The sequence below is a fragment of the Eptesicus fuscus genome, chromosome 5 (assembly GCF_027574615.1).
Source record: "Eptesicus fuscus isolate TK198812 chromosome 5, DD_ASM_mEF_20220401, whole genome shotgun sequence".
Taxonomy (NCBI): domain Eukaryota; kingdom Metazoa; phylum Chordata; class Mammalia; order Chiroptera; family Vespertilionidae; genus Eptesicus; species Eptesicus fuscus.
Window position 1 is genome coordinate 58,986,708 of NC_072477.1, and position 24,584 is coordinate 59,011,291.

General features: G+C 43.4%; 1 protein-coding gene across 1 annotated transcript in view; it reads right to left on the bottom strand.

Annotated features, from left to right (window-relative positions):
• GALK2 (galactokinase 2) overlaps window positions 1-24,584 on the bottom strand; it is a 138,024-nt gene that overhangs the window by 85,151 nt on the left and 28,289 nt on the right. The window contains exons 4-5 of the mRNA XM_008143127.3: window positions 15,778-15,868; window positions 12,499-12,645 (exon numbers count right to left, since the gene is read on the bottom strand). Coding sequence (XP_008141349.1) covers window positions 12,499-12,645; window positions 15,778-15,868 — 238 coding nt within the window. The remainder of the gene's footprint in view (window positions 1-12,498; window positions 12,646-15,777; window positions 15,869-24,584) is intronic.

Below are 24,584 nucleotides of genomic sequence, written 5' to 3' on the forward strand. Positions count from 1 at the left end.
AAGAAATGTTAAATTTTATAAAATGCTTTTCTTTATCTACCAAGATACCAGATGCTTTATTCTATTAATATGATAAATTACATTGATTTCAATTATTAACCCAACCTTTAATTATTGAAATAAACTCAATTTGGCTATGATGTATCATTCTATTATATTATTGGATTAAATTTGCTAATAATGTTGTTTAGAATTTTTTGCATCTAGGTTCATGAAAAAGATTGACAGTAATCCTCTTTTCTTATAATGTCCTTGGGTCAGATTTGGTATCAAGGTTTGGTATCAACATTTGGTTTGTAAGTACAGTTATAGTGGCCTCTTAAAAGAAGTCAGGAACTTTTCTCTCCGTTCATATTCTTTGGAAGAATTTGTATATGCTATTTTTGTGTGACATTTCTATTTTTGTTATAATCCATTCTCCATGACTAAATTGTAAGCTCATTAAACCAAAGACTATACATGGGGTTTTCTGTCTCCTAAACATCCAACCCTTTGCTTTGGATGTGGCAGGATTTGAAAAAAATAATCATTATATTAACAATTTTTTTTTAGAATAAAATTGGTCAACCCATGAAAAAACATTCAATTCATATTAGTAAGCATATACATGAAATTCACTTCTACCTATTTTGGACATCAGAAAGATCACAGAATGTTAGGGCTGGGACTCATCTGCAGTGTGCTCCCTATGTCTACTATACTGTTCACATTACACCATAGGTAACAGCATCAGTGAGTGGGAAAAGCTCCTATTTTGAATCGAATCTTGGAGCTGGAATCCAGATAGCTCCATTCACAAGTGGTTTGTCTTTGGTCACATTATATAAATTCTCTGAACCTCACTATTTTCCTCTGCAAAACTAAAACAATAATAAAACTTGCCTTATAAAGCTACCATGAGGTTCAAGATGATGTGTATATGACATCTAGGCACTATAGTAATGGGGAGGGGGGAGGCATCTTTTACTCTGACATAAACTCTAACACATATTTAAAGTCATATTTTTCAGTGGTAAGCTCCAAATCTTCATCTCCAGAACTTCAATGCCTTAAATAGTTTCCATTAGTTAACCTTTTCCTTCTGAGTCACTTCTTCTCTATACAATACAGTTTGTTTCCTTACTTTAAAAACTTTGTACCATTACAAAAACTTTCCTGACTACTAACTTATTTTCCCATCTTACCTATTTTTCTTGCTAAATTCTTCCCATAAACATTTCCAAAATCTCCCCTCATGAAGGTCAGGCAACTAGAAATATTCAGCAAATATAACTGTTTTGCCCTGTGAATTTCAAGAAACAGCTAGCTTCTCTTACACTTACTTTAAAAAGAGAAATTGAGACACAGGGAGTTTTATACAAGTTACAGAGTAAATTATCACAAATGGGGGCAAGGTCTGGAGCCTTTCATTGTCCTGATTACGCTATCAAATATTAGTCTGGGTAACTCTTCCTCAAGATGGTTACCATCACCTCTACGAAACATAAATGCATGAAAATAAATGACAAATCCCTCTGAATTTAGTAAGGAGGTTATTTGTCCTTCTATTTCCATCTTTTCATTATTTTCACTGCATACAATGAATGCAGCAGTAAGGGCAATGCAGATATGTAGTATGCTTGATATCACCTACATTGTCCCATTATATTGGATAATGTTTAACTTATTGCTGGGTTCGAATAAAAGTTTGGAGGCCTGGAAACACAGTGACCTAGTAACGATAAGGATCTAAGGATTACAAGGAAAGTTCAGAACACAATCAGGCATGAATTTGCAGCAATAGTGGTTTCATTTGAAACCACTTGGAAACAGTGACCCATATTCCTCCCATCTGCTGCTCCTTAATTAGTCTTTTTGCCTTAGTTTATGCTAAAGGCAAACATGTATTTAGTGTAGGAAAGGAAATGGAAAAAAAACAGAGGTGACCCAAACAATCTCTGCAAAGTAAGGCTTCTAACCTGCAATCAAATAGCTTAGTCACATCATCCAAGTGAACCCAAATTACTCAAAATCATTAAATAAATGATTCAGTCTCCAATCCTACTCCCAGAAAAAATGTAACCAGAGATACAAACACCATCCCACAGAACTGAAAGAAACTTTGTTCTTTTTTTAATAGATACAACTACTAGTATGTGAATGATTTTATATTGCAATATTAACAATATCAACTTAAATATTCAAGCATTTTAAACACAGGCCACCCAGTGCTAACCCTAAGCACTCCTGGTTTTTGTACCAGTGAGCACATGGCTTCAGTCCATGTTCAACACTTAATTAAGAGATTCTTTTCAAAGACTGTAGTCTGGATTTACCATCTTCTTAGAGGCCATGCTGCAGTTCATTAGCAGCCAACATCTGGCTGGAATGCTTTAAACTACCATTTTCCTTAATCATTATATAGATGAGGTTTTTGTTATTCTAAGCAAACTCAAACAATGTCCTTGTATAGACTTCTAACATAATAATTAGTGACAGTGCAAATTGTTTTCTGATTTTCCTTATCCCATGTAGCAAACTACTATTAAAACATTCAAATCATAGTTTAAACTTTGTATAACTGTGAGATTCTTTTCATTTTATAATGTAGAGCATGTCTTTACTTTTTTAAGCGCAAGGTCTCATTCTGAAGGCCAAGAAATATTTAATTTAAATGTAGCTATATGCAAAGAAAAAAATGTAGTCTTAAACTTTCTCAAGGAAACAGCCCTTATAAACTCAGGAAAATGAAAACTTGAACACATTTGGCACAAAACTTTGAACATTCCACTTACTCTGCTTCTGAACCTCAAAGGTCACTTGCACAGTATGGATTTCAAACTTCAAAAACACTCCTCTGAAAAGAGTATCAACCCATGTCTATACAACTAATTTGCCCCTGAAATTTAGTTAACCAAATCTGTTCAGGGACTTAAGCAAGTAGAAAACATCCCTGTAGTCAAATAAGGTTTTAAAAGGAATTTCATGAGGCTGCATAAGAATTTTTAGGCCTCGGCTGACACATATTTATAAGTCTGGCTCAGAGAACTGTTACAAGACACTTATGGGTTCGCTCTGCCTGAAATGCCCTTGGGCCTCTCCCAGGACTTTGTTTCGAGACACAGCCTTCACTTCCTTCAAATTTCTTTTAGGACTCAATACTTACTTAAAATATTCTGTTTAATTTCACCACAAAGCCATTCTTAAAACACTGTTCCCCTTTTTACATATAAAATATTCCACACCTTGGATGAGATAGATGCCCAACAAATAGGTCTTCTGTTACTATTTCACTATGTGTATTAAGTTTCATAAAGGCATTAACTATTTCTCTCTCTCTCTCTCTCTCTCTCTCTTCCCCCCCCTCCTTCTTTCCTTCCCTCCCTCCCTCCCTCTTTTCTTTCTTTCCCCTTCCTTCCTTCCTTCCTTCCTTCCTTCCTTCCTTCCTTCCTTCCTTCCTTCCTTCCTTCCTTCCTTCCTTCCTACTGTTCCCTCCCATTCCAGGATTGGGTACAATGTGGTACTCCCAGCTCAAAGTACTCAAATCAGTATAAATCACATCTTACTGTCCTCAGCTCACAGCCCTCCAAAGGCCTCCTATTACAGTTGGAATGAAATGCAAGTAAGACCCTACACAGGTGGCCTCTGACCACCACTGTCAGCTCACCTCCCACCACACTGCCCTCTCCCCCATTCACCAGCCCCAGGACCTACACAGGCCTCTGCTATTTTCCCTTAGAGCTTTTGCACTGGCTGTTCCTTCTGCCTCCCTTCTCTGCTTACTCCCTCAAGTCTCTGTTCAAATGTCTCCTCTTTAGAGAGGATTTCCCCTAACTCCTTATCTAAAATAGCAGCTTCCCCTCACTACAGCCTACTTTTCTTTATAGCCCTAGCTGATATTATACTATATAATTATTTGGATAGCTATTCATTATCACCACAAGCACCAGCATGTAAGTTCCATGAAAGCAGGGTCTTCACCAATTTATTCTCAGCTGTATCCTCGCTGCCTACTACAATGCCTGGCACATAGAAGGTATCCAGTAAATGTCTGTGAATAGCTGCTTCCAAGACTTAGGAAATTTATACTGTAGCTGAAAAGCATCTTCTCTGGGACACAAATCCAGTGTTATTCCTGTTAGACCGGGCTTCCAAATAATGAACAGGATTCTTTATACCTAATTCTGAGCTTCCCCAGCTTCTCAATGGACTGCAACCCTCAAGGAAAAGTTTTATGCCCAATCCATATTCTGGGTTACTCGGAGTCACAAGAATTACTCTTTTTTTCTTTTTTAAATATATTTTTATTTATTTCAGAGAGGAAGGGAGAGAGATAGAGAGATAGAAACACTGATGAAAGAGAATCATTGATCGGCTACCTCCTGCACACCCTACACTGGGGATGGAGCCTGCAACCTGGGCGTGTGCCCTGACTGGGAATCAAACCGTGACCTCCTGATTCACAGGTCACCACTCAACCACTGAGCCACGCCAGGTAGGCACTTTTTTTGTTTTTTATCCTCATCCCAAGTTAAGTTTCATTGGGGGGGGGGGGGGGAGAGAGAGAGAGAGAGAGAGAGAGAGAGAGAGAGAGAGAGAGAGAGAGAGAAACGTCAATGTGAGAGAGAAACACCGGTAGGCTGCCTCGTGCATGCACTCAGACCAGGGATCTAACCTGCAATCTTTTTATTTTTGGTGTATATAGCAATGATTCAACCAACCAAGCCACCTGGCCAGGGCACAAGTATTATATTTTTCACAAAATGCCAAAGATACCCACACATAGAATACTATCCTACTCCACTGCTCCCTGCTGGTCATTTCAAACTTCATCAACTAAGGTAATAAAGGATTTTTCCTCCTTACACTTCAATATGAGGGATACAACTCAGCTGTATATTCTTCTACTGTACCCCCCCCCCACCCAATCCTCCAAAGTGGATCTTCTGACCATCACTTGCTCAGTCCATCATCTCATGAATTCAAAATCAACACTTCACCTCACCCCAGCAGAGAAAAGATTTTGTAGGGAGAAGTCAACCTAACACACTTTATTATCTAGGGCTTGCCTTTAGAGTTGTAAACTATCTCCCAACCAAGGCAGCTATCTCTATTCTAAGATCCTTAAGAGGAACTTGGTCTCCAAGGACAACCCTAAGAACACAAAGAAACTGCACGCAAGTCTAGAGCAACCTGAATCCTGAGCTGACAAAGTGCAGGTATACCTTATAGAATGTCTCACCAACTAACGTCTTCCGGATAGAGCACCTCCTGGGTTTTGATACTCAGACTTCATAGATTATATGTATCTCTCAATATAAGGTGTTTATGTAAGAAAGAACATATAGTTACATACCAATACCTAAAAACAACACTGTTAACAAAATAGTATGCAAAATACTGGAACACCAGGTGTTGATAGAGAAGACATACAGAGTATTACTATGTAAAGTAACTGCTTGTTAACAACCATATTAATTGTTTGATGTTCAAGAAGGCTGTTTTGAGTCTTTTTCATTGTATTTCTGAGTTACTTATATAGAGGAATTTTTACTGTGTTCTTGTAACATTGTAGAAAATTAGTTAGTGAAGTTGAGTAATGCATTATAATTTCTCCTAATTAAAATAATAAGAAATAGGCCCCCGCCTGTGCAGACCTCTGGTTTTTGGAATGGACTGCTGCCATTAACTGGAAGATGCCTGCATTTTCTTGGATTCTTTCACCCAAAACCCTTCAATAAGCCTCTCCCTAGGCCTTTCTGATCTGGTCACAGTCCAGCAGCTCATCTGTTCTCAATCTCTAACTTTGACTCATTGAATCCCTTCTCCCCTCTTCATCTTCCAGCTCCCCCAGCTACACTAATTTGGGTCATCCCTTGCCCCTCTTACCTTTCATTCCATTAACCACTTCCCTCTATCCTTCTCTTTATTTTCAATTAATTTTTACTTTCACAGAAGGAATTTATGCACATAATCTAAGAGATCAAACGAGCTAAAAGGATTGTAATGACAAAAGCAGTCCCTAGTCTCACCCTCTCATCCCCACCCCCAGTGCTGTGCCCAGAGTCACTGTCAACACTTGGCTCTGGCTTTAAGTGATTAAGTCTCAGTTACGTGCTACCTCCTGATTATTCCATTTTAAAGTTTATCTACCGCCTTCCTATTATGGTAAATGAGGATTCTAGCTCACTTACACCCACTTCCCTTGCCCACAATCTTTCTCAATAAATTTATGCCAAAATTTTGGTTAAATCCATATTCAATGCATTAATTATTAAGATATTGTTTGTTTATGAGCCAAATAAGATTTTCCTGATAAGATTTATCAATTTCACTTGTTCCCTCCCTCTTCTGGTTCTAATCTGTACTGAGAGTTTTCTAACTGCTAGATGTCATGGGTATAAGTTATGTTGGGATTTCCCTTCACTAATGTTCAAAAACTACCCAGCTTCTCTCTCCTACATAGGATTCCCCATTTCCCAGTTCCCATGTCATCTTCTTTCTTGGTTTACTCCCCAGTTTTTGCATGGATTACATCCTGTAGACTTTTAGACTTCACAAGTTTGAGAATATTTTATTCTATCCTTATACTTTATCAATTCACTTACTATAAGCTAAATTCATATTATGAAGATATTACTCTATTGCCTTGCATCTTCTAAAGTTGTTTTTGATAATTTTCATTCCTGATCCTTTGGTTACGTTTCCCTTCTTTTCTCTTGCACTCTCAATCAGCTTTAATGTGCTTTCTATTAACATTCAAGTTTCAAAATTCCCAGATGGTATACTTTGATTTGGTGTATGTGTTTGTTTGTTTGTTTTCTCTTTAAAAATTTTTTTTATTGAGGTATAATTTGGGGATTTTTTTTTTCCATTTATTATGTTGAGCATCTAGTGAGCACCTTTCAATATGAGAATTCATGTTTTTACTTAGGAGAAATATTTTTTGTTGTTGTTTAAAGTATTGTATTACATATGCCTCCTTATTCCCCAGATTGACACCCCCCAGGCCACTCCCACCCTCGAGGGCAAGCGACCACTGCCCCAGTGTCTGTGTCCATTGGTTATGCCAATATGCATGCATACAAGTCCTTTGGTTGAACTTTAACCTCCCCGCCCGCCTTCTCTCTGAGGTTGGACAATCTGTTCAGTGCTACCTTGTCTCTGGATTTATTTTTGTTCATCAGTTTATGTTCATCATTATATCCCACATATGAGTGAGATCATGTGATATTTATCTCTCTCTGACTGGCTTATTTTGCTTAGCATAATGCTCTTCAGTTCCATCCATGCTGTTGCAAATGGTAAAAGTTCCTTCTTTTTTATTGTGGTGTAGTACTCCATTTGTAGATGTACCACAGTTGTTTAATCCACTCATCTGCTGATGGGCACTTAGGCTGTTTCCAAATCTTAGCTATTGTAAATTATGTTGCTATGAACATAGGGGTGCATATATCCTTTCTGATTGGTGTTTCTGGTTTCTTGGGATGTATTCCTAGAAGTGGGATCACTGGGTCAAATGGGAGTTCCATTTTTAACTTTTTGAGAAATCTTCATACTGTTCTCCACAGTGACTGCACCAGTCTGCATTCCCACCAGCAGTGCTCGAGGGTTCCTTTTCTCCACATCCTCGCCAGCACTTGTCGTTTGTTGATTATGGAAAAAAATTTTTTTAAATAATTTTCTGGTGACAGTTTTCTCTATTTCACCTTACTAGTCAGATATCAAATTTCTGGAATTGGTTTATAAATTTTTCTATCTTTCTCTCTCTTATTGTCCAGCTCTTTTTATTTCCTATTCCAGCAGAGAGTTCTTACAATCCTTTTACAGAACATTTTGTTTTAGCTATCATATTTTTAATGCCCAAAAGCGCTTTCTTATTGTTTGTTCATCTTTTTAAAATAACATTCTATTCTTTCTAGAACATTCTCTTTTATCTCTGAGGACATCGAGGCTTCTTTGAAGCGTTTTTCTGCTTTCAGCATTGTCCTTGTTTTCTCTGAATCCTTTCTTCTCTGTTTGTTTGCTTCATGTTGGAGGCTTTCTTCCAAAGTCTAATTATCTCTTAATGTTCTATCATATTTAATAGTGAGTCACTAAAAAGCTGATTAGAAACTTTGTAAATGGGCTTCTAACAGGGTCTTAGAGTAGCAAGAGAATTTTTGTGGGAGGAGGTCACCAAATGTCATTTTGTCTCCAGGATGGATCAGTTTCCTCTCAGAAGGATCATCCAGTATTCCCAGTGGGGCTGGCAAGGCTGCCAGTGTGCCAGAGCTGACCAGAGGAAGGGAGTTGGGAATGTCACTGTTGAGATGCAGAACATCCTTTAATCCCCTGATTTTCAATTCTGTTCTCCTCCTGCCTTTCTTTATACTTAGAGCCCCCATGTTATTTCTCCAGAGACTCCTGCAAAGGTGGAAGGAAATGGTCTCCTTACTTAACCAGTGGGCTCTGAGAGTCTAATGGATCCTCAGAAAGACTTTCAAATAAATTCCCACCTGCCTTTTCTGGTACTGGTGCTTCTAATTCCTAAGCCTTTCCAGAGGGCTGTGAGCAAGCCCTCCCTTCACAAGCACTTGGCTCTGACCTTTCTCCAGTCTGCTAAGTCATGCACCATCCTTTACGTACTTTCCATCTTTGTATCTTGTGGTTTAGGGTTATTTATGTCTCTTTGATTATATCAAAGATGGAACTTGTGCCTTCTTTTCTTGTCGCCCTGCTGTTTGGGGATGATTATTTGAGAAAAGAAGAATGAATGAGTGATGGAAAAAGAAAGAGTAGATATGTCTTCATTCTGTCATCTTGAAACCTCTAGCCTTTTCTATTTCATAGGTCTTTTATCACACCATACTCTTCTCTCAGTTCCATTCTGACTCATAGTTTCTGTCTTCCAGATTTTCTGGGTGACTTAGACATCATTAGACTGGTTTCAGACATATGACATTTAGTGTATTAATGAATTAACAAGTTCCACATGGATATGATAAGTAGGGCTACCTTTTTGTTGCAGCAATTATTGTCTTCAATTGTATAGGGCATACTGTTTTCCATAGTGCCTGCACCAATTTACATTCCCACCAACAGTGCACAATGGTTCCCTTTTCTCCACATCCTTGCCAACACTTGTTATTTCTTATCATTTTGATAATAACCATTTTAACGGATCTGAGGTAATGCGTCATTGTGGTTTTGATTTGCATTTTTCACATGATTAGTAATGTTGAGCATCTTTTCATGTGTCTATTAACCACTTGTATGTCTCCTTTGGAAAAATATTCAAATACTCTGCCCATCTTTTTAATTGGATTGTTTGGGTTTTTGTCTCCTTTGCTGTACAGAAGCTTTTTAATTTGATGTAACCTCATTTGTTTATTTTTGTTTTTGTTGCTGTTGCTTTTGATGTCAAATTTTAAAAAATCATCACCAAGACCATGTCAAGGAACTTACCACCAATGTTTTTTGCTAGGACTTTTATGGTTTCAGGTCTTACAAGTGGTTAATTCATTTTGAGTTCCTTTTTATGTATGGTGTAAGATAGGGTCCTGTTTCATTCTTGGGCATGTGGCTGTCCAGTTTTCCCAACATCATTTATTGGAGAGACTGTCCTTTTTCATTGTATATTCTTGGCTTCTTTGTCATAAATTAATTAATCATATACGTGTGGGCTTATTTTTGGACTCTCTATTCCATTCCATTGATCTACGTGTCTGTTTTGAAGGCAAAATAGTTGCTATTTTTTACTTTGAAAGCACAGGGACATCCAAATTTAATTCCAAAGGTTCAAGTTTTCTTTATCTTCTTTTCCCTTAGATCAGTGGTTCTCAACCTTCCTAATGCCGCGACTCTTTAATACAGTTCCTCATGTTGTGGTGACCCCCAACCATAAAATTATTTTTCGTTGCTACTTCATAACTGTAATTTTGCTACTGTTATGAATCGTAATGTAAATATCTGTGCTTTCCGATGGTCTTAGGCGACTCTGCTAGCGGTTCTCAACCTGTGGGTCGTGACCATCGGAAAACACAGATATTTACATTACAATTCATAACAGTAGCAAAATTACAGTTATGAAGTATCAACGAAAATAATTTTATGGTTGGGGGTCACCACAACATGAGGAACTGTATTAAAGGTCGCGGCATTAGGAAGGTTGAGAACCACTGCCTTAGATATTCACACCATTGAAGGGCCAGAAAAAAATGCCCCCCCCCCAAAAAAAAGTTTCACCAATCCTTCCATTAAGAAAGAAATTAATTCCATGACCTCAAGCCATCACAGATACCAGATTATCTCTTTTTCCAGGCATAGCCAGACTTTTTTACCTCTCATAGACTCTTCAACCCCTTCTTAATTTAAACTGCTTTTTCCAAAGTTTTATTCAACTTCTTTCATGCTAAAACTAATGGCTACTTCTTATCTTTGTCCCACCCTCTCAGCAGCATCTGACACCGCTGCTACTCCTTCCATGAAATATTCTCTTCCTTGTCTTTGCTGTTGCCTCGCTTTCTGGTGTTCCTCCCATCCGTCTGATGACTACTCACTCTCTTCAGTGGACATCTCTCCCTCTGCCATCCCTCAAATGTGTGTGCCTGTCAGAATCTGTCATACTCTTCCTTATCTTTCTACCTGCACTGTTCCCTGGATATTCTCCTCTACTCCCATGGCTTCAAAATTAATTACAAACTAATGACTCTCAAATGGACCACCTCAAGTCCAGATCTTCCTTTAGAGGTATTGTTTGTAACTAAATTTTAAATAACTCCATCAGTATGTCCACAGATTCCTCATACTCAACATTTCTATTTTCCCCTACACCTAGTTTTCCATCTCTATTACTTATTCCCATGATTCATACCAAGTCAGAGACCTGAATATACTCCTTGACTCTTTGTGTCCTCACACCCAATCAATAATCAAGTCCTATTGATTCTGTCTGAGATGGGCCTTAAATTTACCAGTCAGTTCTCCCCATTTTCACTGCCACTTCCTTAAACCAAATTATCTCCCTACTGCTAATACTGTTGGCCTCAAATCTAGATTTTATAATAGAGCCAGGGTGATAATTCTAAAATATGATTATGTTACCCTCCTTCCTAAAAGTTTGCAATGGTGTTTTTTTTTACACTGCTATCAGGATAAAGCCCAAATTATTCAACATGGTTTACAAGCAGCTAGTCTTCTACCCTGTCATCCAAATTACTCTGTGTTTCAGTTAAATTAGGTTCATTTTAGTTCTTTCAATAAGCCATGATCACTCTTACCCTACATATTTCCACATGATGTGGCCTCCACCTGATACATGCCTATCTGATATTATCAGTGTTCTCCTGCTATCGGTATTTCTTGACTAACATCTACAATCCTTGTGTCTCAGTTTAGCTGTCCTATGCTCTCTAAATCTGGGTTAGATCTGCTGCCATAGCATAGCACTTATATAATAGTTGCCTGTGTACTTGTCTCTGTTCCCCTTTTGGATCATAAGCACTGTTGAGGGTTCAAACTACCTAGTATATCTTCAATGCCTTGAACATTACCTAGCACAAAGGAACCACTAAATAAATAATGGTTAAATTAAGACAGTTTTTATTTATGGACTTTCATTCCCTTGCTTTCTCTCCTCTCAAATAAACAAACAATAACAAGCAAATCATCCTTCCCTCCAAATAAGCCATTGCTTACAAAGGGATAATTAATGTATAATTACATATGACAGGTAAGGAAAATGCTATGAGGCTTTGCTTTCTCCTTCATTTCTCTCTTTTCTCTTATATATAAAATTTTCAAACTGAAAGTTTAGATAGCCTTAAAAAAGACTAAGCATGTAGATGTCTTTTCTCTTGATCCGCCTGATGCCCAATCTGTGTTCACAAAACCATTTATAAACTTGGTAGTGTATGTATATGAAATTAAAAAAAAACCTATGATAACATTTTATTGAAACCAGAACTCAAAGCATTAATTAAAGCTGAGCACACCTGCTCTGAACTGCAAAGTTGGAGATTTATGTGAACTTGTAAAGTTAAGGCTTTCTGACTTCCTGTAGAATTTATGTTTCCTTTAAATAAGCACTTCCTCTTGGTAATGCAATATTTTTTTTAAGTTTATATCAGTGACTAACCTTCTGGCATAAACAGATATGCTGTTCAGTTCCTTTATTGCCTGGTTTTACCCACTGCTTGTCAAATATTTAAAGTTTTGGGTGAAAATAAGCAGGTTCAACCATGAGGCCTAGAATTTCTTGTTCTAAACTAGTTAATGAGGTGATCTAAAAGGTATTCATTCATTCAATCTCCACACTGTAGATTAAGAGCATTTCAATATAGTTATTCACAGATATACTCACTGCTTGGAAGGTATCAGCTACCTTAGAGTGGTTTATCACAAGCAAGGCTTGTTAAGTTACAATACATGTATGTATAGTCTGTTAAGTAAGACAAAGTTTTCCAATCAAAGGAAGACATTCTAATGTTCATATTCAGATACTAATATCTTTAGAAAAAGAGGTTTCTGTGAGGTTACCTTGGATAGGTTCATTCCCAGAACTGTGAGTGTCACCAAGCCAGCACAACAGACCAATGCACTGGAGCTGGAGAGGCCAGAACTTGGAGGGATGTTCCCATCCACCAGGCAATTCATCCCCGCCAGTTCACTAAGACCAAAGTGTTCCTAAGGATAGAAGAAAAGACAGCACTAGTCACTTTGGTGTTGGATTCAAGGAGTCGCAAAGTGTTATTTTACTCCGCAGGGAGCAAAAGTCTATCAATGGACTTATTATGCTATTTATAGAAACTACTTGTGCAATTCGGTTGCATCTATGACATTTTATGTAAGGGTTTGGTAATAGGAGGATTACTTTTTACTCTGTTCAACAAAAAGCTACTGATCCATTTCCTAAAATTGCCTTGAATTATCTTTTTATTGGACATTAATTGATTTGAACAAATAGGGGAAAATATTGAATAGTTATAATTAAACTTCTCAAGTAGCAAGAAATGAAATGCACAATTATTAGCAAGATAGGTTAAATCACTATGTAGTACATCCCAACACTCTTAAGATGTAAAACTCTAACATCAAGTAGTAGCTTATTTCTATGGAGTGTGTTTCTTCAGAAGGGCCTCTGAAGAAAAAGGGGTCCAAACTTTCAGTTCTGTTTTCCTTATGAAAAAACCTAAACACCAAAATATTAAGAGACTTTCCCAAGATCATGGGTAGGGAGCTAGGAGTAGGACCCAGGTCTCCAATTTTTGGATGAGAACTTCTCCATTGCAATCAGAAATCTGAGCCAGCACACTGTCACTGTGGTTTAATGTAAGTCAGCTATATGAGGAAATCCAGATTTTTACTAGAGTTTATAGATACAATTTAGCCATATGGTAGCTTTCAAGACAGCCAAATTATAATTCAGCCACAAATAAGAGTACAGACTCTAAACAAAGCAGGGAAACTCTATTTCTCTGATCTAAAGATAGAAAGCTCTAGGTTACTTAGATGAATATGTAGGATGACACTTAGGATGCTATCACATATAACCTTTGTGGTTTAAGATTAAAAATAAATTCAAGCCCAGCCAGCACTGCTCAGTGGTTGAGCATCGACCTATTAACCAGAAGGTCACGGTTCAATTCCTGGACAGAGCACATGCCCAGGTTGTGGGCTTGACCCCCAGTGTGGGGTGTGCAGGAGGCAGCCAATCAATGATTCTCTCTCATCATTGATGTTTCTATCTCTCTCTCCCTCTCCCTTCCTCTCTGAAATCAATTAAAATATTTTTTAAAAAGTAAATAAATAAATTCAAGGCCACTTCCTCATCAAGAAAAGTACCACTGTTTGCAAATTACTCAAAAGGCTCAAAACCAAAGTATAAAATGCTATCATATTACATAAGTATGCATTTCATCATACATATTATTCTATGGAGAAATTTCAATAAACTGTTAGAATAATCAAAGTAACAACAAAACTCTATCAAAAAAAAAAAAAAAAGGACTGGTTTAATTTTTTTGTCCTTGTTTTCCTAAACTGGCAAAATTTATGCACCACAAAAGAAGAGATTCAGTTGGATGTATACTTCTCTTCTTGATTTCAAGTCATCTAAAAATTTCCTTTCCAGAAATACAAACAGATTATAAATTGCTGCTGCCAATGCCCTTTTATACAGAACATCAAGACAGCTTGTTTTAAAAAAATCCTTGTTGAATGCTATATATTTAACCATAAACTGATTCACAGGGTGTCATGAATGTGAATCATACTTACAAACTTATCATGCAATGTTTAAGTTAAAACTTATAACAGATTCAGAAATGCAAATGGCTTTTGCCAAATTCTGTAATAGCTCTATCCCAAAAGGATAACATGTTCGATTTAATATAAACAGATTATCCTCTGGACCTTTCTAGTATTTGAATTGGAAGGTCTCTGAACAGGCTAACTTGAAATTACTTTTCTGTCAAAAATTCATTGCACAAACCTGCTTTTGCACATAAGTTATCAAACCAAAAAGGATGGCTTTGGGACCTGAAATTCTCAAAAGCAACACAAAACAACATGCATTATTTAGGTTACCTTACCCATATGCTACAAAAGGCATGCTGCTATAAGGAAGATCAAATTGCATTTGCCAGGTAAATGCTTCCAAATACTGTAATTCCCAATAACACATGACAAGTCAAATCATTTGAAGGTTTAAAACCTTCCAATAACTTTTCCCATAAATTTTTACCATGTATCTGGGGGAAGGGAGGAAGGGTGGAAGGAACAAAGGAAGGAAGGGAAGGAGAAACTCCAAGACCAGAACCTCCATAATTAGAGACTACACATAAGAAATAAATGCGATGTGTTTCTGTAACAGACAGGCCACTGAGCGCTGGGCCACTCACGACAAAGTTTCAGATCAGACTACCAGGCAGTAAGGAACACAAGCTCTCTAAAACATGGATTTTAATAACAAATTAAATTGATTTAACGAATCAACTTTCTTTTTGTCCTTTATACTTTTTTAATTAGGAGAAAGGAAATATTTTATTTTCTTGTTCTTATACATGGCATTAGAGATGTTCAAAGTAATTATTCAAAGTTTCTAGGAAAATACTTATTTTTAAATTTTTTTAATCAGAGAGGAAGGGAGAAGGAGAAAGAGATAGAAACATCAATGATGAGAGAATCACTGATCGGCTCTGCCTCCTGCACATCCCCCACTGAGGATCAAGCCTGCAACCCAGACATGTGCCCTTTACTAGAATCGAACCCGGGACGTGTCAGTCCACAGGCCGATGCTCTATCCACTGAGCCAAACCTGCTATGGTGGAAAATACTTATTCTAATAAATTTCACTACATTTTTTGTAAGCCCACGGGATAATAGTAGTAGTTACCATTTATTGAATGTCTACTACACATCAAGCATTGTGTAATCCTTGCAACCACCCTGTTAAGATAGCAGTGACATCATTTTATAGATAACAGATCTGAGACTTAAGAGGTTAAATTAATGCAGCTGGAACAAAATGTGAATGATATTACTAGAATGTATCCTTCCAAAGAAAATTTGGAGGGGAAATTTAAAACACCAGAAAGATGTCAGATGTACCTGACCTGTGAACAGCCACTACTGCCCCTGTGAAAACCACACAGAAAAAGTCATATCTACCCCATCCCCTGAAATATATAAATTAGCAAAATAGAACAGAAACATCAGTTAGTATTAAAAGGAGACAAAAATGATAGAGTAAATAAATCTTGATACAATCGACATCACAGTCTCAAATGTTAGTAGGTGCCTTATAAACCAATTTACCTGAATTCCTTTAAATCCACATAGGAAATAGTTGTGCCACAGAGGCTTGGTTTTGTCAATCTGAATGTTGTTAGTACCAGTACTGAAGTCCCTGCAAAAACAAGACACCATAACTGTCAGGCCAGGCCTTGTGCTGCAAAATCAATGGCTGACTGCTGCCATCTTGTGCCCAGGCAGTGACACTGAAATCTCATCTTCCATTTATTTTCAATACAGTATATGCACTTCACCGCCTACCCCAAAACAACAAACATCTCCAGCCGCTAAAAGTTAAGAGAAGTGCCCTGACCGGTTTGGTTCAGTGGATAGAGCGTCGGCCTGCAGACTGAAGGGTCCCAGGTTTGATTCCGGTCAAGGGCATGTACCTTGGTTGCGGGCACATCCCCAGTAGGGAGTGTGCAGGAGGCAGCTGATTGATGTTTGTAACTCTCTATCCCTCTCCCTTCCTCTCTGTAAAAAAATCAATAAAAATATATTTTAAAAAAAAAAGTTAAGAGAAGTTATAGTGACCTTAATAACTAAACTACTTCCAACTGACCCTTATTATTTCCTGAAACAGAGAGGAACAATATGTTTTAGCATAATCTATACCACTTTTTATTTCATGATGGTCCTGGTTATGCTAGTGTAAACCTTATCCTTTGGCCCTGCTGTTTGGCGTATTGATAATTGCAATGGAAGTGCTCAAAGCCGTCTTCCCCACACTCTCTGCCACCCATAGAATTTTATCGTATGCACAGTTTAAGGAAAAAAGGAAGAAATAAAACAAGTGATGATTCTGATTCTCATAACTCATTGAATAAAATAAGATGCCATAAATCCACACTGATATAAATTAACAAATGAATAGCTACATGAAGGAGAAGAGAAAGCACTTCCTTAGAGTCAAATGCCAACTAATTGGATATAGAAAAATGATGGAAATTTTAAAAAATCACTATTTGGCAAACTCCATGGTAACTGTTTCATGAAAGAATCCATGGATGCTAAAGTTACTGAGTAAAAACTTGATGAGAAAAAAGATACTTATATACACTCCAGGTATTTCCTCACCAGATATTATTTCAAGGAGAAAAAAAAAAACTGTAACTTTATAGTGAAGAAATCTGGCAGGTACTATCCTAACCATCACCAGTAAAGGGACATTGTATGCCTCCTTGATATAATGCATGAGGATATATCCATTAATGTGTAGGAATTCTTTGTATTACTTTTTTTTTTTTTTTAATTTCTTTATTGATTAAGGTGTCACATATTTGTCCTCATCCCCCCATTCCCATCCCACCCCTCTCCCCACGCATGCCCCAATCCCCTGTTGAACTTAACCGTTGGATAGGCTTATATGCATGCATACAGGTCCTTTGGTTGAACTCTCCCCCTCCCCCGACCCTCCCCCTACCCTCCCTTATCCTCCCTCTGAGGCCCGATAGTCCGATCGATGCCTCCTTGCTTCTGGTTCTGTTCTTGTTCCTCAGTATATGTTGTTCATCATTTCCCCTAGATGAGCGAGATCATATGTCACTAGATATATACTAATAAGAACTGAATGTGAGACGAGCAATAATAGTTATGCTGACAGGCAAATGAATCAATCTGTAGCGAGCTTCCCCCTGGACCAACAGTTCTTTTGAGACCCAATTTCGATGTCCAGTAGTTCCTTATGTGTACATGTCAGCACTGACCCCTCAGCTCAGGATGGTGGACAAATGGTGGTATTGGAGGTCCGACTCCCTCTGGTTTGGTCTCGGCCGAACCCAGGGGCACGGCGTCACCCGGACTAAGGGGCACATGGCCTCACCCATACCCAAGGGGCGCGTGGTCTCACCCGGGCCTGGGACCCAGCCTCACCCGGATGGATCCAGGGGCGCACAGCCTCACCCGGACCCAGGATCTGGCTTCACCCGTACCCAGGGACGCTTGGCCTCTCCCAGACCCAGGGGCACGTGGCCTCACCCGGGCCTAGGTGCACGAGGCCTCACCCGGATCCAGGGACACATGGTCTCACCCGGACCCAGGGACGCTTAGCCTCTCCCAGACCCAGGGGCACGTGGCCTCACCCGGGCCTAGGTGCACGAGGCCTCATCCGGATCCAGGGACACATGGTCTCACCCGGACCCAGGGACGCTTGGCCTCTCCCAGACCCAGGGCCACTTGGGCTCACCCGGGCCTAGGTGCACGAGGCCTCACCCGGATCCAGGGACACATGGTCTCACCCGGACCCAGGGATGCTTGGCCTCTCCCAGACCCAGGGCCACTTGGGCTCACCCGGGCCTAGGTGCACGAGGCCTCACCCGGATCCAGGGACACATGGTCTCACCCGGACCCAGGGACGCTTGGCCTCTCCCAGACCCAGGGCCACTTGGGCTCACCCGGGCCTAGGTGCACGAGGCCTCACCTGGATCCTGGGACACATGGTCTCACCCGGACCCAGGGACGCTTGGCCTCTCCCAGACCCAGGGCCACTTGGGCTCACCCGGGCCTAGGTGCACGAGGCCTCATCCGGATCCAGGGACGCATGGTCTCACCCAGACCCAGGGACGCTTGGCCTCTCCCAGACCCAGGGGCGCGTGGCCTCACCCGGGCCTAGGTGCACGAGGCCTCACCAGGATCCAGGGACACATGGTCTCACCCGGACCCAGGGACGCTTGGCCTCTCCCAGACCCAGGGCCACTTGGGCTCACCCGGGCCTAGGTGCACAAGGCCTCACCCGGATCCTGGGACACATGGTCTCACCCGGACCCAGGGACGCTTGGCCTCTCCCAGACCCAGGGCCACTTGGGCTCACCCGGGCCTAGGTGCATGAGGCCTCACCCGGATCCAGGGACAAATGGTCTCACCTGGACCCAGGGAAGCTTGGCCTCTCCCAGACCCAGGGCCACTTGGGCTCACCCGGGCCTAGGTGCACGAGGCCTCACCCGGATCCTGGGACACATGGTCTCACCCGGACCCAGGGACGCTTGGCCTCTCCCAGACCCAGGGCCACTTGGGCTCACCCGGGCCTAGGTGCACGAGGCCTCACCCGGATCCAGGGACACATGGTCTCACCCGGACCCAGGGACGCTTGGTCTCTCCCAGACCCAGGGCCACTTGGGCTCACCCGGGCCTAGGTGCACGAGGCCTCATCCGGATCCCGGGACGCATGGTCTCACCCGGACCCAGGGACGCTTGGCCTCTCCCAGACCTAGGGGCACGTGGCCTCACCTGGGCCTAGGTGCACGAGGCCTCACCCGGATCCAGAGACGCATGGTCTCACCAGGACCCAGGGATGCTTGGCCTCTCCCAGACCCAGGGCCACTTGGGCTCACCCGGGCCTAGGTGCACGAGGCCTCACCCGGATCCAGGGACACATGGTCTCACCCGGACCCAGGGACGCTTGGCCTCTCCCAGACCCAGGGCCACTTGGGCTCACCCGGGCCTAGGTGCACGAGGCCTCACCCGGATCCAGGGACACATGGTCTCACCCGGATCCAGGGACGCGTGGCCTCTCCCAGACCCAGGGCCACTTGGGCTCACCCGGGCCTAGGTGCACGAGGCCTCACCCGGATCCTGGGACACATGGTCTCACCCGGACCCAGGGACGCTTGGCCTCTCCCAGACCCAGGGCCACTTGGGCTCACCCGGGCCTAGGTGCACGAGGCCTCACCCGGATCCAGGGACACATGGTCTCACCCGGAGCCAGGGACGCTTGGCCTCTCCCAGACCCAGGGGCACGTGGCCTCACCCGGGCCTAGGTGCACGAGGCCTCATCCGGCTCCAGGGACACATGGTCGCACCCGGACCCAGGGACGCTTGGCCTCTCCCAGACCCAGGGCCACTTGGGCTCACCCGGGCCTAGGTGCACGCGGCCTCACCCGGATCCAGGGACACATGGTCTCGCCTGGACCCAGGGGTGTGTGGGCTCTCTCAGACCCAGGGGCGCTTGGCCTCGCCCGGGCACGGGATCCAGCGTCATCCGGGTCCAGGGGCACATGGCCTCACCCGGACCCGGAGTCCGGCCTCACCTGGACCCAGGGGCATGTGGCCTCACCTAGACCCAGGGACGTGAGGCCTCACTTATACCCAGAGGCGTGTGACCACACCCGAGCCCAGAGGCGCGCAACCCCGCCCGCACCCGGGTCTCAGCGGGGCCCCGTCTTCCCGATCCCAATTCCTGCCGGTCAATCCCCCCTCAGCAATTCCCCTGGCCATCCTTCCAGAGCTCCAGTATGGCTGCTGCAGAACTCGTCGGGCGGCGGCTCGGCGAAGCTCCGGTGCACCCGGTGCATGGCGGTGGGCCGGTCTGGCGTCGCTGCGTCGGCCCTTGGGTCTGCATTGGTGGCCGGTCGCCGAGCATGCGCACCTGGCCGCTTCCGGGGCGTTGAGATTCTTGACGGACTCGGAGGTCAGCAAGCGCGGAGTCTCCCACCCCATGTCTCATAGGGGCTCGTCTGTCCGTGCTTGGCTGCCAGTGGAGCCGTCCCCTCAGCCGGAGACTGCCGGGGGAACTGCGCCGAGCACGTTCCAGGCCGCTGTTGTATCGCCTGAGCCATAGTTCTTTTGTGTCGCCTGAGCCGTAGTTCTTAAAGTGTGGTCTTTGGGTCACCGGCATCAGCATCATCCCACATACCCCTCTTTTATTCTAGTTGTAGAGCATCTACTCAGCCAGCCCTATGGTGGTCTTGGATGGTGTCTGCTCTGCTCTCTTGTCGTAGTCTCAAAGTTGTTGTGGTAGGCAACAATCAGGCTTCCGCCCTATGCCTCCATCTTGGTCCTCCTTTGTATAGTTAAGTCTTGATTGTTGTTGGTGTCACTGGGGGGGCTCTCTTTGTCTATAAAGGAAGAGTTGCTGTGCAGGAGATTCGTTTATGGGCCGGGTCTTGGTGCAGCAAAGCTTTGGCGCTCACTGAATATTCCCGTTGAATGTGTCCCTTATGCACGTGGTTGAAATCTGGTGTCATCTCCCACAGACCACTAGATGCCCTCGTTTCTGGGTCTCCAATGGGATGTAGATCAGCTACTGCCTTAGGCACTCAGCAAGGATTACAGCAAAAACTGTAGTTTCTTCCTCCTGTCTGAGTGGCCCTGGAGCAGTCCGACTAGAACAGCAGTTCATCTGGTCCGCTGCCAGAGGGCAGGCCACCCACATGCATAAGCCGTTGCTTGGGGCGCAGGTGTGCCTGCAAGACTTGCGGGGCAGGTCTTCAAAACGTGCGGGGCGGGTCCCAGGGCGGGGCGTGGTCTCAGGGCGCCAACAGGCCATGGTGCGGCGAGCCGCGATGGCTGTGAGTCTGGTCCTTCTGCCTTCCACGTATCTAAGTCCCCTCGTTCCGCACTCCAGCGCAGCAAACACTGATTGCTGGGCGCACCTCCGCAAGAGTCCCGCCTCTCCCCGCAGGCATCTGGGTCTCCCGGGGTTCGCCAGAAGATGGATTTCAGGGTGATGGAGAGCTAATCTCCCCTAGGTTTGGAACAAAAGCCCCTTTCCCCCGCCACCAGCCAGACCCACGCGCCTCCACACCTCATCCCCTCCGATTTCGCTGGGTGCGAGGCAACAGAACAGCCTTTAACCTCCGCCGCCATCTTTTTCAAACTTCCCAATTTGTACTTCTTAATCCCTTGAATTCAGTCAACTCTACTGAAGTCTAGCGCCGCCGGGAGGTGCACGGAGAGGGCGCCCGGGCCTCCGTCCGGTGTGCGGGGCGCGCGGCCCGCGGCACAAGGCGCGCGGGGGCTGCGCGGCGGGGACGGGTGCTGGGAGGCCACCGGGCTCCAGGCGCCGCCGCTGCGGCGGCGTCCCCAGCGTCCCGGGCCGGGCGGCCTGCGGGGGCGGCGGAGTTGCGAAAGTGAGTGAGTTTCCCAGGGTTTCGCCCGGAATGGGGTTCAGTGCAATCGGAGCCGGCGCTCAGCGCACTCCGGAGCCTTTATCTCCTTCCTGCCAGTGAACTCCGGCCAGGTCATCAGCCGCCCCTTCCTCTCCGGTTCCATCCTCCCCGGAGGCGCGTGTGCTCGTGTCTCCGCCCGTTTCTCCATACCTCAGGCTTTTACGGCTTCCCCGACTGTCCCCGTGGCCTTCTCCTTCCCCCCAGCTGTGGGCATTTCAGTCCACCAACTTTCCTGTGGTTCTGGACGATGTCCGTTCTGACCTCTAGTTGTATTTTTGAAATTGTTGTGCCCGGCTGCAGGTTAGGTGTTTAACCTATGCCGCCATCTTGGTTTCTCCTCTCTTTGTATTACTTTTGTGACTTCTTTGTAAGTCAAAAATTATTTCAACATGAAAAATTAACAGGCTTCTAAATCAGCCAAAGGACAAAATATGTGAAATGCAAGAGGGGCTAAGGATCAATTTAAAAGTGAGAAAATAAGCAACATTCCCCATATTGACCGAGTACTCTTCACATAATTTACTAAATACCTATTATGTGCCAGTCACTGTAGTACATACCTTGCATACATTTTCTTTATTCAACAACATGAATACATCATCTCCTAAGGAAAATATTTAATGACCACTTAAGTGTGCAAGGTATTCAGAAGAAAACAAAGGAAAAAGGAAAGGGCTAATCTTTTAAGTATTGGTAACCTAGCCAATGAACTCAAGTCATAATCACATACCACTATCATGTGATGATGTGTATCATGGGGTGGGATAGAAGCCAAGAGGGCATCATTTCTATAGTCAGCATCATGGGCTGGAGAGAGGAGGCATTCTGGAGGCTTAGAGAGGTTTAATGACTCCAAAGACACATACAGTCTGACTCCAGATCACAAACTTTATCATCACCCACAGAAGTAAAAATATATTGGGAAAAATGATGTCAGCATCATGGTAAGTGAGATGCTCCCTTTGTCTCTCCTCTTCAGTCTATAACTGGTGGGACATCAATAATTCAGGAAAGATTCCCCTGCTCAAGGCATTAGAAGTCTGAGAGATCCATGCACTGTACATCTGAGGCGGCAGATGGGAATGCATAGGGCAGGCAGAACGCAGGAACAGCAGGGATGGTGCTCCTGCCCCTGGCTCCTCGTGGCAGCTAAGCCCACAGCCCTGGTGAGCACAGTAGCAGCGATGAAGACCAAGCTGCAACTCCAACCCGCACCATGGCCTGGAAGGGGGTCGAGGAATAGGGAGGAAAAGAAGAGCAGCAGTGGCCATGGCATCAGCCCCTGGGGCTCTGGCTCCCGCCCTTGGCTGCAGCGGTGCTGCCTCACTGGAGAGCTCAGTAGCAGCAGTGGAGGCAGCACAGAAGTCTCTGACCTCCTGGCCACAGAAAAGTCAACAACAAGAGAACCAGGCAGCACCCCAGCTATCCCCCAACCCCTTCCATCCCTGCACCACAAGGTACTGCCGATACCCAAATGACCCCAGAAGCAATGGGGGCACACGCCATCCCTGTGATCCTGGCAGCGACACCCGTGCGACTATAGCGACTTTGCCTGCAGCAAGGCACCAGTGACTCCAGAAGCACAAGCAGCAATGAAGAGGGCACCTAGGACACCTCTGGCAGAGGCGAGGGAGGTGGGAAACGCTGGCTCTCAAACATAGACAGCTCAGGTAAGAGAAACTTACCTGAGCTCAGCTGCTATAGCAAAAACTTGTTCTATAGCACCACACCCTGGGGGAAAAGGGCCTCTAATCACCACTTATTTCATTGGTTGATTCTTGTATGTGCCCCGACTGGGGATTGAACCCACAACCTTGGCATATCAAGATGATGCTCTAACCAACTGAGCTAGCCGGCCAGGGCCTCCTTGTCGGCTTTATGTCTGAAGGCTCTATCCAATGGTGCAAGTGGGGTGTTAAAGTCTCTTACATTATTGTAGAGCTATCAATTTCTCCCTTTAAGCCTGTTAATAGTTGCTTTATATATTTTGGTGCTCCTGAGTTGGGTGCATATATATTAATAAATGTTATATCTTCTTGATGTCCTCCTTATCATTACATAATGTCCATCTTTGCCTTCTCATTACCTCTTTTGGCTTGAAGTCTATTTTTCCTAAGTATGGCTACACCTGCTTTCTTTTAGATGCCATTTGCTTAGAGCAGTGGTCGGCAAACCGCGGCTCGCGAGCCACATGCGGCTCTTTGGCCCCTTGAGTGTGGCTCTTCCACAAAATACTACAGCCTGGGCAAGTCTATTTTGAAGAAGTGGCATTAGAAGAAGTTTAAGTTTAAAAAATTTGGCTCTCAAAGGAAATTTCAATCGTTGTACTGTTGATATTTGGCTCTGTTGACTGGCTTAGAGTATCATCTTCTGTCCGTTTTATTTTTCTGCCCAGCCTTTTCCTAAGGTTCAAAAACAGGCACTCATTTCCCACCAATGTGTTTTTCTGCATTACCTCACCCATCTGCTTTCTCCATTCTTATACCCATGTTGTAGAATGCTAAGAAAAAAGTCTTCAAAATGAGCAGACATGACTCACTTTCCACTTACACATTTTATTCATTCATTCACCTGTTCTTCCAACAAACATTTGCCCAGTGTCTACCCTATTTGTGTCAGGAACTAGGCTGGACCATTACAAGAACAATATTATCAAAAAAGTAAATACTTAGCCCCAGCAGTTTGACTCAGTAGATAGAACGTTGGCCTGCTGACCAAAGGGTCCCGGGTTCAATTCCAGTCAAGGGCACATATCTCGGTTGCAGGCTCCTCCCCAGCCCAGGCCCTAGTCGAAGTGTGTGTGCAGGAGGCAACCAATCAATGTGTTTCTCTCACATCAATGTTTCTCTCTCTCTTTCCCTCTCTTCTACTCTCTCTAAAAATCAATGGAAAAATAACCTCGGGTGAGGATTAAAAAAAAAAATTAAAAAAAATTTTAGGGAAAAA